This window comes from Podospora bellae-mahoneyi, chromosome 2, assembly GCF_035222275.1.
Source record: "Podospora bellae-mahoneyi strain CBS 112042 chromosome 2, whole genome shotgun sequence".
NCBI lineage: Eukaryota > Fungi > Ascomycota > Sordariomycetes > Sordariales > Podosporaceae > Podospora > Podospora bellae-mahoneyi.
Genome location: NC_085881.1, coordinates 1,528,310 through 1,541,417, shown reverse-complemented (window position 1 = coordinate 1,541,417; position 13,108 = coordinate 1,528,310). Strand labels below are relative to the sequence as shown.

Sequence of the window (13,108 nt, the reverse complement as noted above, 5' to 3'; positions counted from 1 at the left end):
TTCAACGAAACCAAATAACCATTCAACCCGCTCCCCCCCCCCCAACCAGCAACAAAAAACCCCAGATATAAAACAACCCAAACACCAAGCCCACCAAAATACAACTCCACCGAATATCCCAAGTACCAGCCTCATCATCATTCACCAACCACCCCTTCTACCTTCCCCCTCCTACCACCCTCCTTAATCCTCCTAAACTCCCTCATCTCCGCCTCCCTCTGCTCCTTCTCAAACAAAATAACCCTCTTCCTCGCGATCATGCTCTGCCAAACCCTCCTAACCTCCCCCCAAACCAACCCTACCTCCTCCTCAGCAGCCAAAACCCCCAGATCCTCCAACCAAGCCCCCCCATCCTTGAAAATCAACCGGTTCATCTGCCACAGAACCAGCCCCATAAAAACCTTGTTCAGCGCCTCAGCACCCGTACACCCGTGCATGTGTTGGACGAGCGTGCTCGCTTCCGGATTCGCGCCCGCGCGGCACCAAACAAGCGCACAAAAGAGCGCGGTAAGAATCATCCGGATCGTCTCGAGAGCGGCAAAGTTCCCGTGGAGGGAGAGGCTGGAGGTGCTGGTGATCTGGGCGAGGGCCGTGTTGGCGCTCTCGAGGATGTCGGGGATGTTCTTGGCCTTTTCGGTCGGGGCTTTGGAGTCAAACTCAGCCAACTTTTCCGAGAGGGTGCTCCAGATGGGAGTGAACATGTGTAGGTGGGTGATGGCGGGGGGGCGGTTGGTGATGGTGAGGTAGGGGGCCATAAGAGGGGCGATGGTGGTCCCGCAGAGGGGTTTAGCTTTTGAGATCTCATGGTGGGGGGGTTGATGGTTGAAGGGAAGACTTACACGGCCTATGAGGGCGAGCTCGGCGGGACTGGCCAGATACTGGTACAACTTGGCAATGCTTGATGTTAGGTAATTTCACGTTAATTGTGGGACAAAAACAGGTGAAGACAAAAAAAAGTAGCTTCAAGACGAAAAAGGCGGCTTCAAGATAAGAAAAAAGTAGCTTCAAGACGAAAAGAAAACTTACAATGTGAGAGCTGTGAAGAAGAGAAAAAGAGAGGAAGAGAGGGAGAGAAAGCTACAGGAACGAGATATATATACCAGGGAGTCTTCTCAAGTGGCCCGAGCGTTTTTCTATCAAGGCAAGTGCCAAAGCCGTGTTGTTGCCTTGGACTTCAGACGAACAAGGACGTATTGTCTTTATTCTCTCAAATAAGGCGGAAATTAGGTCTTCCATAAGTCTAGATAAGAATACATTTTCTTGTGAGCACGTGCCCTCTTTTTCCTGTAATTGCTATTGGGGTAAGTGCCGTGGTCATTTGTTGTCTTTGACTCTTAGGGCATCACGTGGAACTATGTATTGTCTTCATAAACTTGGAAAACTCTTACGCAATCTCTTCGGTGGGTCTAACAACTTACCTTCCCACCTGCCACCTTTCGTCTGTATTTCTTCGTATTGTTGAGCAATAACAACAGCCCAGTTATTAGTAAAAGCCTGGAGTAAACCTAATGCAGAGGCAGCGTATGTGTTGTCTTCAACTGTTCAGATGGGAATATTATGTACAGATATCATGTAGCATCAAACAGTACAGGGAAAGAAGCATTTCATTTTGCTCATGCGTTCGGTTTGCGGTGGTGTAGATTAGTAACAATTTCGCACTCGGAGGATAGGGGATGTTTGTTTACACCCCCTTTTTATCTCCCGGGCAACCCCCCTTTTGTCCCCACATCAACGTAACAAAAGACCATGCATTTCTGGGATACTTCAACCCTTTTAATTATGTTTATTTCAACATTCGAAGGCTTTATCTAAGCTTGCAAACGTAAGCCGTGAGGAAGCAGTCAAATGGCCTAGAAGATAGCTACTGGCATGCCAACAAGCTGCCCAATAAAATAGCTAGAATAATAAGATTCGACGATCTCCAATATCTCATGGATTTAGGTCTTTTCGTACTTAACAATACAGTAATCAATATATTAGAACACCACACACACCGACTAAATTCGGATCTGATCTTTAAGTTCCATGAACTGTCTATGTACAACCGGAGCGGATCCTCACCAGGACCAGGTGTATCAATTTCATATACAAGTGGGTTATCGAGCAAGTTGAGAGGTGATACATCAGTGTGGAACATACTGCTAGGGTTGATATTCTATCGGATGGGATCATGAAGCCGCTTTATAGGGTAGAGCATGCGAGATTTATACAGTAACGAGCTGTAGTACTAAAGGTAGTGCCGTGGAGTAGAGACAGCTTAGTTGTGCTCAGGCGTGAATTGTAAGGAGCATATGGAAAACACCAGGTAGCACGGTTTTTGGGATTATCATGGGCCTCATTATTAACGACGTGAAGGTCTAGACTGGTTGTGTGTCCGCCTGGGAGGGGGTGAAGGGGTAGGGGGAGGTGTGAATGGGGTTTCAACTACCCTAGGAAGACACAATGGAGTTGTGACTGGTAATTCTGGCTGTGATATGTCTTGGGTCTGGTGTTTCACGCATTGTGTTCAATGAACATGGAATAAAGTATTTTTTACAAGAGAACCTCATACAGTACAATGAATAGTCGTCAGCCCAGCTAGTGACCAAAGACATTGCTGTATATCCATTCCTTACTCTGGTCAAACTTTTCCACGATATTTCCCTCGATCATTCAGCCAAACCTCTTCCAAAATCACCCATTCAGAGCAGAAAAGGATTCGGAGACAACAAGGCCAACATCGCTTCATGGAAGCTTTCATCCTCCTCATCGTCAAAGCCCTCGCCGTTCCCACAAGAGCAGTAATCTTCCTCATCAAGGTCGTCGCAATAACAACAGACACATAGGCGCTCAAACATGAGCGTCTTGGGGGGGGGTCCATACTTGATGACTGCGGCATACACGCGCAGCCAGACCTCTCGGAGACCACCACGAAAGAACTCTCTTCTGTCGGGGTGGCCGACTGGCGCCTTGTCCTTCACAAGCTCCATCAGAGCTGGCACGCTGCGCTTCGTCCAAAACTCATTCGGCTCATCCGTTTCGCCCTTGACCAGTTTGTAAATCTCCCCGTCTTCAAAACAGTCCAAAATCTTCACCATGTTGAAGGCCCAAGTATTGGTTTGATCGGAACCGACATGGAAGCAAATGGCATCTCTCAGTTCGTCGGGGCAGCATAGGAGATCTTCCAGAACCTTGCGACAACTCTCCAAAGCGGCTATCTTGGTGGCGAGAAGGGGCTTGTAAAGGTTCTTGAGCTCCATATAGAACTTGGTGAGTGCCTCGTCCGTGACTTCGGCCGACTCGTTGGCATAGGCGTGAACACTAAATCCGTGGCGGTAGGTCTTGCGGATACAATAGCGATCGTTGAGGCCGCTGTGTACAACCCCGGCAACTCGAGCCCAGTCTTGGGCCATCGATGATTCGGCCGCAGCCTTGATCTTCCGGACCGCCCTGAGCGCAGGAATGGCTGAGGCATGGGCGAGAGCTGTGGAGGTCATGATCTGCTCGAGAATAGAGGGGAAAAGGGGAGAGACCATGTTTTTGAGCTCACCCTTGGTCAACTTTGCCTTGGGGGGCTCTGTCTTGACCGGCTCGGACGAGGAGGCGCTCTCGGAAGGCCCAGCCAGGTCGGGCTCAAGTGAAGGGTTCTGCGAGGATGAAGCTTCAGCTGGGGAGGGCACAGGCTCCAACAAATGTTAGCCAAGGAATTGCTATCTTCTGGAAAACCAGGCAGAGATGGGCAAACAGGACTCACCAGACTCTTCTGTCGGATGGTCACCTCGTGCTTCACAGCCTGCGGGATCGTGGTTGCTTGCACCCTCTCATACTTGAACTGAAAGGCATGGTCGATCCAATGACTGAAGACCTTTCTTTTTGTCCGTAATCTCGTGGAGGAGACACAGGCGCTTCATGTCTTTCATCCACTGAGTAGGTGTCTCCTGCTCGCCGCATCTGAATTTGCCACACTTGAGCTTGCCCATGACATCGCAGTTCAGATGCTTCAACACCACCATCAATTTGATGTCCCAACTCTTGAACGATGGCTGTCGGGATAGAGCGCTCAGAAGAGGCTTGGGGCAGCGGAGAATGCTCTCCAACACAGCCCGCATGTCGTCCAAGGCCGCAAATTTGGTGGCATAGAGCGAGTCGGGCGTGATCTCAGCGGTCATGTAGTTCAGAGCGGCATCGATGTCGTTGGCCAGCTTCTTGGCGTACTTTCGGACCCGTGTGGGACGATCTTCGGCTGTGGTGGGGGCAAGAAGCTGGTGATATTTTGCACCCAGGGATCTCTCGATTGTCTTGGTCATTCGGGCAAAGTCGGCAACAAGTGTTTGCTCATGGGCCCGGATTTTGACAAGTGATTGGTGCTGCTCGACGACCATATTGGCAACATCGTCAAATTTACGAGCAGCATTGACGATGACTTGCTCATAGGACTTGGGCTCCAGGCCGGAGACCAGGGGGGTGATGTCCTCTTGGGTCATCTCGGAACTTTACCAAAGGGTCAGTATCAGTGTCACTCAGGTTCAATGAGTAACAAATACGACTTAGGCCCGCGTTTCTCTCAGCGGCTGCCTTCTTGAGGCGCTGCTTCTTTTTGGCAGCCTTGGACGAGGGCATCTTTGCGGTAGAGTTCTCAATGCCGGATGCGGTCGGGCCCGGTGTTGAGGGAGAGAAGATCCAGACAGCAACGGGGGTGTGGAGAAGAGAGTCGGAGAGGAAGATAGAAAGGCGGACAATGAGCGAGGCCTCTTTGAGTCGTTCCTGCCCACCGAGCAAACGGACTCACAAGCATCCGAGTGTCTCCTCCTCGTGTGCCTGTGTAATAGTCCGGGGTCCCGACGGTTGGATCTCGGACTCTGATGGGCTTAGGGATCGAGAGGACAAATCCTGACGCAAACGTTAGAACAAAAAATGACCTACCCGGACCGCAACGTGGGAAATGGAGCACAGAGTGGTCGACTACTTACTAGCTGTTTGGCCTTCTTATCTCCAAGTGCTGCAAACATCTCGGTTTGTTCTGGCCTGACCTCTCGGCCCAGCTTCTTGACAAGATCCGCCTCACGCTCGGAGCCGAAGTGGTCATGCAAAGACATGGAGACGAACAGGCTTGGATCGGTTTGGGGAACAAGTATTCTGATGGAGATGAATTTGGAAAAGAAAGAAAAAAAAAACGAAAAAGAGTAAGAAAGAAATTGTGTGGGAAATTTAACTAACCACCATATCACAAGCCCCTTAGCAGTGCTCCACCTATAAACTCAATATCCTCACCGGAACCGCCACGAGTCCTCAAGAAGCGCAAGCCCTCCCAGACTCTCAACCACGCTATCCAGCAACCACAACCAGATAGTTACCAAAAACACCGCCCACGCCCATGCACGCGCCCATGGTTACGTCTGCGGTTACGATTGCGATTGCGATTGCGATTGCGCCCGCCCATCACCCCCCTCCAGAAACATAAACACCTCGTTCAACTTCCCAAACGCCCCATACCGCCTCCTCGCCTCCTTAACCAACCCCCTGACCTTATCCTCCCACCTTCCCCCCCTCCACCACCACCTCCCCCCTCAACCGCACCACCTCCTCCTCTGTCATCTCCTGATACACCCTGACAAACGCCCCCTCCCACCCCGTATGCTGTCCCAGCAACCTCAAATCTCCTCCCCTTTGTTACCGTCGTCTGACGACGTAAGCACATCAAGGATACTAACCCTCAGATTCTTCAGCGCGCTAAACTTAGTCTTGTAAGCAGAGTCATAATGCACCTGATCCATCATCTCATCCACCACCCGCAAAAGTTCCTCTTTGGCGTCTTCGGGTACCATGTCGCAGTACCAATCGTCGACTAGTCTAGAGCGGTGGGGGTTGTCGTGGAGGAGGGAGTGCGCCTCCCTGGCGTAGCAGTCGAGTGAGATGGGGGGTTTCTCTTGAGGGGTCTTGTTCTTCTTTTTCATCATCTTCTTCTTCTTCCGCTTCTTCTTCTTCATCCTCATCCTCACTGGCCACATGCTTTTCCCACGGGTCCAGGTCCTCGTGATATGTGGCGATGCGCTCGGAAACGTCCGGATAAGCAGTGGCAGCCTCCACGAGGATCGAAGATCCGAGCTTGTAGGAAAACGTGGCTATCATTTCGAGGAGTTCAGACCTCTCGTGTTTGGGCAGGGACCGGGAGGCGGGAGGCCGGCGGCGCGGCGGCGTGATCGCCAGAATGAGTCGACGCGCTGCCGCTTTGCTGGGGGAACAATAGACTCCATTGTTTTGGTGAGGGTATATCAGATCAAAGGCACAACAAAAAGACAAAAGGTGAGGGAGGAGATATTGGTTGATTGATGTTGATGTTGAAGTACACATAAATAGGTGAGCAGGGGTCCTACCATTGCCCGAAGCTTCGTTGGCCGGGCAAGGGCGGGACCGGTTGATCATGTTTCGCGTTAGATTGACGCGTTAAAGTGGAAATCGGTTGACCGCTGGACAAGACCATCTCAAGCCAGGCGCTACAAGCTGAAAAGGTGGGAGATCAGAAGAGCAACCACAGGCGAGCAACCTACCTACCTACCCAAGAAAAACGGTTACAGTGGCAAGCACCTCAGAGATGGAAACCCAACACAACCAATATTACCTACCGCGTCTGTATATGTGAACAACTTACCCCATTGCACCTTGCCCGCTCACATCTGCAGCAGATCCAACACCTCCCTTATCTCCTCAAAGAGACCATAAGCATCCGCCTCGTCCGCCAACTCCTTCGCCTTCTCAGGCCACCTCTTCCCGTCCACGTCCTGGACCTTGAGCCTCTCCATGTCGTCTTTGCTCATAAACTTGTGAAGCTTCACGAATTGCTGATCCCAGTCCTGGCTGTCCTTCTTAATCTCATGAGCCAACGCGCCTGGCGAAGTAAGAAGATACCAGATTATCTTCCAGAGGTTTGTCACCCCACTGAGCTTGGTGCCATAGTCGGGATTCTTCTTGACCTGGTTGAGGATCTTGACAACACATCGTTCTAGGCTTTCAGCCGCGTCGCCTGACCGATCATATTGCTGGCGTGCGTTCAAACGGTCGTACTTGACGTTGAGGATGTAGTGGGCTTCTTCAGCCAGATGATCAAAGTTCAGGGAGGTGCCCTGGGCGTTGCGCTGGTTGTCGTCTTCGTCATCGCGTTCGTCGTCGTACTCGTTGTTTACATCATAATCCTGCTCATAGACTACGGTTTCCACTGAAAGCTTGACTGGTTCTTTGGTTGGGGCCGGCGGTACTGGTTGGTCACTCGTCTTGCCATAATCGGCAATCATGTAACCGATATCCGGATGCATTTGGGCCGCAACAACAAGAAACTTTTGGGCCGCAAGAAGGTCAAGACTGGTGATTATTTTGCTGAGCTCGGCCTCGGTGGACCTAGGCAACATGGGGCTGACGTCGTCCAGAGTTAGATGACTACCGGGACCCCGGGAATCTTCTTGAGGGGTGCGAGAGGCCCTGTCTTGAAGGAGGGCCTGGAAGGTCAGGGGCGTCCGCGATTCCGTCGGAGCTCCAGACGCTGGTGAATTATGAGCAGCCTGTGAAGTGTGCGGAGATTGGGATGCCTGTTGAGCCTGCTGAGCTTGTTGAGCCCGCTGGGCTTGCTGGGCCTGTTGCGCCTGTCGGACCTGTTGCGCCTGTCGAGCCTGTTGCTCAGCTTGCTGGGCTTGTTGAGCCTGTTGCTGGGCTTGTTGAGCCTGTTGCTGGGCTTGTTGAGCCTGTTGCTGGGCTTGTTGAGCTTGGTGAACCTGTTGAGCTTGGTGAACCTGTTGAGCATGATGAGCTTGCCGAAGCTGTTGAACATACTGAGCCTGCTGAGCCTGCTGTGCCTGTTGCACCTGCTGAGCTTGTTGTGCCTGCTGAGCCTGATGGGCCTGATGGGCTTGCTGAGCCTGATGCACCTGTTGACTATACTGAGCGGCGTAGATAGAAGTCTGCGAGGCCTGCGAAGCGTGCATGTACTGAGGGTACTGGGAATACTGTGCAGCCTGGGCGTACTGTGCAGCCTGGTACGGGGACGCCCGAGGGTACCCAAACCCTGTCAAGTCTTGTGAGGTTTGACGGTACTGTGGGTTCTGGGCATATTGGGAAGACTGGTAGTACTGGGTTTGAGCCTGTTGAGGCTGAGCTTGGGCATACTGAGGTGCCTGTGAGTAGGCCGGTGCTTGAGAATATTGATATGTTTGGTAGTATTGAGGGTTCTTGTTCGACTGTTAGTGGGTGAATGAATGATGAGGTGAGGTGAAATGCGTAGGTGGGGAAATACTAACAGCGTGCTGATTGGCGTCTGACCCAGCATCGTCATCAACTGTGTTAGCACGCTGCCGTTTGGCGGATGGCTGCATTGAATAGGGATCCATGATGGGGCTGGTGAGTGGTGTTTGGGGTGAGAGGAGGTTGTTAGGGAGAAAATAAATGAGACGGGATAGAGTTGGTCGGTCAAAAGCAATCACCGCTAAGATAGGAGTGGATCGCACAAGGGGCCGTGCCGTGGCTGATTTTCTCTGCTACATAAGGTGCTACACAGAGCTAAAAGAAACAGGCAAGGGACATTAACCACTGGGCTGGTGTTGATTTGGATCAGAACAACCCAGGAGCACTATGTATGATACGAGGTAAGACTGGCCTCTTCAGGGTGTGAGGGCTCGGTTCATCAACCAGGTGCGATAGCTATGGCAATGGCCTTCTGGTTAGCAATGGCCGCGATAAACATGGATATCATCACTCAAAGCATCGTGACACGAGATGGAAATACAGAAGGTGGAAATCAGAGGTTGAAGTTAAATGCTTGGTAGGTGCACAGACCACCCGGACACCAACTGCTGCGGGCCGAAGCTTGGGTGGGTCTGGATCTCCAGAGCCCCTGTTCTTCCCCCGAAGAGCCCCACTTCCCCAATCCAATGGCCTGCTGGGCTGCTGCTCAATGCGCGCGCCGCAACTCTCACTCTCAATGGAACTTCGGCTCCAACAACAGAACCCATTCACACACAAAGAACCAATGGCCCAGTACAGGTGACTACTCTCTGCGACCTGCTACAGCATACGATAGCCACGATACATGCCATAGTTAGACACCATCTCTATGTCACCCCGGCCACCAGCCAAATGGAAGGCCCCGCGACAGCAGGCTCGAGCTTGACAGGCTTGCCTGCAGCCGTGGCCCGATGGGAACAGCTCATCACCCGCGCCAGACTCCAACGTCTCGATCCCGACCAGTTCGGCATCTTCTCCAAGATCCTCCTCGTCAAGCACCCCCTACCGCCCGGCCTCATCGCCGAGCTCCTCCTCCGGCCCACCGCCGACAACAATGTCGCCCTCGACCCGCGAGCGCCTCTCTACCTCACGCACCTTATCAAGCAGAGGCGCGTTGACACCGCTTCCGTCCTCAAAGCCCTCTACAACTACTCAACCATACACACCAAGATACACCCACAACCAGAAGACCAACCGTCCAAGGAACGAGATGCGAGCGCGCCGAGGCGAAAGAAGCTGCAACGATGGACATCGTCGTACTCTTCCGAGGCCATTCTCTTTTGGCGCCTGGCGCAAACAGTCAACCAAGGAATTGGGATCAAGAGCGGCAGGGATGTCGTCGAGACATCCAGGATGCTGGTGAGGTGGATGGCCTTGTTTACCGAGGCTGCGACCATCTTTTCGCAGGATGCTTTTGGGAGCATGCACAGTTTGAATGCCAGTAAGCTGGAGATGGAGAGGTCGCGCGAATCATTCATCATGTTTTTGAATGCCTTCAGCGCGCACCCAACGGTACCAAAGACGTTTCAGATTCCAGCAGCCAAAGGTACGCCAGTTCCCCCCTTTCGGTGGCGCCGAATGTCCCCATGCTAACTACTGATGCAATAGGCATCAGGAAACAGCTTTCGCAAAGTTTGGAGGCTTTTCTGCCCTCGATCATGCAGGTCAATCCCTCGATTGCTAGCCAACTCGACATGTTCCGAGCACAGAGTCTCGCGACGCACGATTCGACCGAAAAGAAGGACCCGGCCGTTTCAGACATGAACAGCTACATGGACAACGTGATGGGCTTGGAAAGCTTTCAGGTCCCCGAAGTTCCCATCGCCAACACCCGAGCTGGGTTATATATCTATCTGAGCGCTGCAGTACGTGTTGGTCCGGTATCTGATGGTTTGTGCGCTAACAAGTGACAGCTCGTTGGGCGCCCCATGATTGATGATGCGGCGCTCTTCACATATCTACACAACAGATATAGGGGTGATGTTCAGCAAGCAGCCGTCCAGTTGATCGTGGCCTCATTTGACGTCTTGGCGAACGCCGTCTTTCGCAACGAGGGGGCCAAAGCCGGGCATTTGCTCAAGTCTTTTGTGGTCAACAAGGTGCCACTGGTTTTGGTTTCTCTTGCGCAATCCTTGCCATTATACACGTTCAATCCCGAGATTTGCATCACCGAGGCGTTGGGTCAGGTGGATACAAACATCTTCCCGACCTTTTCGGGCATGTTTGACATGTCCTCCAACACCGGGTCGTCGTTTCAGGACTCGGTACGACAAGACTTTTGCTTTGCCTGCCAGCTTCACGGGTTGTTGTCCCAGACGGCTATAGAGAACCTTTTGGGAGACATTACCTACCAGACGCTGCCGGACGAAGGGCGTTATGTCAAGGATATTCTGGTCCAGTCGTGCCTGCAGGACTCGGACAGGACGCAAAAGCTGATTGGGGAGTTGGATAACATGAATGGGAACGTGGGGGCGGCTGCGCAGGCGGTGGTGGAGGTGATTGGCAGTCTCTGTAGAAACACGGAGACGATGGTTTTGAAGCAGTTGTGCGGCCAGTTGGCGAGCAAGCCGCTGTCGTTGGATATCCTGCTGCTCTTCAGTCCGGCGCAAAAGATTTTGCACCCGCTGCGGGAGCTGATTGATCATTGGGGGGGGTATGATGAGGAGCAGGGGGAGTACCAGCCGGTGTACGAAGAGTTTGGGTCGGTGTTGCTGCTGCTGATGGCGTTTGTGTATCGGTACAACCTCTCGCCGGCGGACTTGGGGGTGAGGTCGCTGGATTCGTTTGTTGGGAAGCTGATTGGGGGAGGGCATGCTGTGAGGCTGCTTTCGGATCTCAGTCCGCAGGAGCATTCGCACCTCAATGGGTGGATACAGGGGCTGTTTGCGGAGGGGGGGTTGGGGGATGAGTTGATGGCTTCGTGTCCTCCGCAGGATTTCTACTTGCTCATGCCGGTGCTTTTCGGGCAGATTTCGGCGGCCTTGAGCGCGGGGTTCTTGAATGAGGAGACGCTCAAGAGTGGGCTTGAATGTGAGTTTCATTTTCGGTCCGGAATATGGATGATACTGACTTCGGCAGATTTGGTCGAGGTCTTTTTGTTGCCCTCGCTGGTTCCAGCCATTTTATATCTGTCCAACCAGCTCTGGGCGGAGGGCCCAGAAGGGCAGAGGTCCATCATCAAGATTCTCCAGCTGCTCATCCGGCCAAATTCCATCTCCAACGAGGCGTCGGCGATGTTTCAGTCAGTCCTCAACATTGTCGCCAAACCATTGGAGCACGCCCTACGATCATATCAACGCTCGGACCCCAAATCTCAAGAGGTTGAGCCGCTGCTGAGAGCCATCAAGGAGAACCTCACGGTCTCGAGGCGGACGGGCGGGGCTGACCATGCCGAGCTTGAGTCGTGGACGACGACGCATGGTAACCACACGCCTGGGAGTCACCCGAATGCGACTTCATTACCGGGTGGTCTAGCAGCAACAAATCGACCACCACAGGCGCAGCGCCCGGATGGGGGGATCTCGGCTGCGGTGAGGCACACTGTTCAGAGCCTGGCGAATTGGGTCCAGCAAGCGCCGCTGGGGGGGAATACCACGCCGACGGCCTACACCCACCGCCAGATGCTTGCTGCGCTCAAGCTGCTCGGGGCAAGGCAGCTTTTGACTGTGCTGCTGGATGAGCTGAAGACGTTGACGGAGTCGGGGCAGGGGAGCGTGGCGTATGATGTGGTTTGTTCGCTTGTCTGCGCGCCGGATGTGACGAACGATACCTCGTTGGCTTCGTCTGACACGCCTAACGATGGGACAGCGGGCGGGGCAGGTGCCTTTGCGGCTGCTCCACCGCCGCCGGTTCAGAGGAGGTTGACGCTGAGGGAGGTGCTCAAGCATGAGGCGGATGACTGGAAAAGGATTCAGAAGCAGGACCCGGTCATGGCGGAGACGGTGGTGAGGTTGTATAGACAGGTTGAGGGGCAGATGGAGATGCCGCAGACTGCGGTGGCGGGGCTGTTGGGGCAGCAGGATATGGTTTCGGGGTTGGGGGTTGTGGGGGGATGTGATGGGGATGCTATGGCTGCTGCTGCTGCTGCAGTTCAAGGAGTTGGGGATGGGGTCAGTGTTGTTGAGGGGATGAGTATCGATACGAGTGGGTTAGGGGGTGGATAATAATCATGATGGGGGGTTGATTTGGGGGAGCGCGGGGGAGTGCGATTGGGGGAGGAGGAGGAGGGGGATTTGGATGGGGATAATATCTTTGGGGGTTGCCAACGTTGGTGGGGGGATTTTGATGGGGGTTTGGGGGTGGGGGGATATGGATTTGACTTGAGGGTTATGTCAGAGGATGGAAGGGGAGTTTAATAAGGAATTACCTCAGACAAGGGAACTATTTGGGGCCGATGTGTTGCTCTCACAAATGTTGCTTTGCTGGCTGGCACGGAGTCTGGATTTGAGGCGAGGTCAGCGAATGTGTACTTTTGTGTCGTGTTTTTTTTTTTTTCCTTTTTTTTGGATTATGGATGGTGGTATGGGAAATGGGTTGAGGGATGTCTTGGGGTTGTTGCATGTGTGTGTGTGTGTATGTGTGACGGTTATGGGGACTGTTGGATTTGATGAGCCTCATCATGGTGGTGCCAATATTTTACACATATCCCCAACCCACTGAAGACACCCATCTAACGGGATGAAGACGAGAGTTGTCTGCCTTGCCTGGTGATACAAATGCAATGCATGTCTCAAAAGCCATCAGTTCGAGATCAACAATGCTATTCGTACGAGAAACAAAAACACTGCCCGCTCCCGCACCTGCTCATGCGAGAGAGCATTGGACTAAATCACCATGCCAGCCGGCCACACACCCACATCTA

General features: G+C 52.9%; 4 protein-coding genes across 4 annotated transcripts; 1 reads left to right on the top strand and 3 right to left on the bottom strand.

Moving 5' to 3' along the window:
• Positions 1 to 137: 137 nt before the first annotated feature.
• On the bottom strand, positions 138 to 755 carry QC761_203338 (uncharacterized protein; the record flags this gene model as incomplete). Its single annotated transcript, XM_062876061.1, has 1 exon — positions 138 to 755. The coding sequence occupies one exon, from the start codon at positions 753 to 755 to the stop codon at positions 138 to 140; it is 618 nt and encodes a 205-aa protein (XP_062734621.1).
• Positions 756 to 2,681: 1,926 nt separating this feature from the next.
• On the bottom strand, positions 2,682 to 4,599 carry QC761_203335 (uncharacterized protein; the record flags this gene model as incomplete). The annotated part of the gene is made up of 4 exons (XM_062876060.1): positions 2,682 to 3,626; positions 3,734 to 3,836; positions 3,880 to 4,453; positions 4,524 to 4,599. 4 exons carry the CDS (start codon positions 4,597 to 4,599, stop codon positions 2,682 to 2,684), a joined length of 1,698 nt encoding a protein of 565 aa, XP_062734620.1.
• Positions 4,600 to 6,241: 1,642 nt separating this feature from the next.
• On the bottom strand, positions 6,242 to 8,710 carry QC761_203330 (uncharacterized protein). The gene is made up of 2 exons (XM_062876059.1): positions 8,265 to 8,710; positions 6,242 to 8,195 (listed from the first exon to the last, which is right to left on the bottom strand). The coding sequence occupies exons 1-2, from the start codon at positions 8,352 to 8,354 to the stop codon at positions 6,648 to 6,650; spliced, it is 1,638 nt and encodes a 545-aa protein (XP_062734619.1). The 5' UTR covers positions 8,355 to 8,710; the 3' UTR covers positions 6,242 to 6,647.
• A 36-nt stretch (positions 8,711 to 8,746) lies between these two features.
• NUT1 (mediator complex subunit) lies at positions 8,747 to 13,051 on the top strand. The gene is made up of 3 exons (XM_062876058.1): positions 8,747 to 9,793; positions 9,856 to 10,112; positions 10,161 to 13,051. The coding sequence occupies exons 1-3, from the start codon at positions 8,779 to 8,781 to the stop codon at positions 12,408 to 12,410; spliced, it is 3,522 nt and encodes a 1,173-aa protein (XP_062734618.1). The 5' UTR covers positions 8,747 to 8,778; the 3' UTR covers positions 12,411 to 13,051.
• The last annotated feature ends 57 nt before the right edge of the window (positions 13,052 to 13,108 follow it).

Excerpts from the sequence above, each read along its gene's own strand:
- NUT1 (XM_062876058.1), top strand. The coding sequence starts at position 8,779 with ATGCTTGGTAGGTGCACAGACCACCCGGACACCAACTGCTGCGGGCCG. Across the intron at positions 9,794-9,855 it reads TCAGATTCCAGCAGCCAAAG|GCATCAGGAAACAGCTTTCG; the intron begins GTACGCCAGTTC and ends CTGATGCAATAG. Across the intron at positions 10,113-10,160 it reads ATATCTATCTGAGCGCTGCA|CTCGTTGGGCGCCCCATGAT; the intron begins GTACGTGTTGGT and ends AACAAGTGACAG.
- QC761_203330 (XM_062876059.1), bottom strand. The coding sequence starts at position 8,354 with ATGGATCCCTATTCAATGCAGCCATCCGCCAAACGGCAGCGTGCTAAC. Across the intron at positions 8,196-8,264 it reads CAGACGCCAATCAGCACGCT|AACCCTCAATACTACCAAAC; the intron begins GTTAGTATTTCC and ends CAGTCGAACAAG.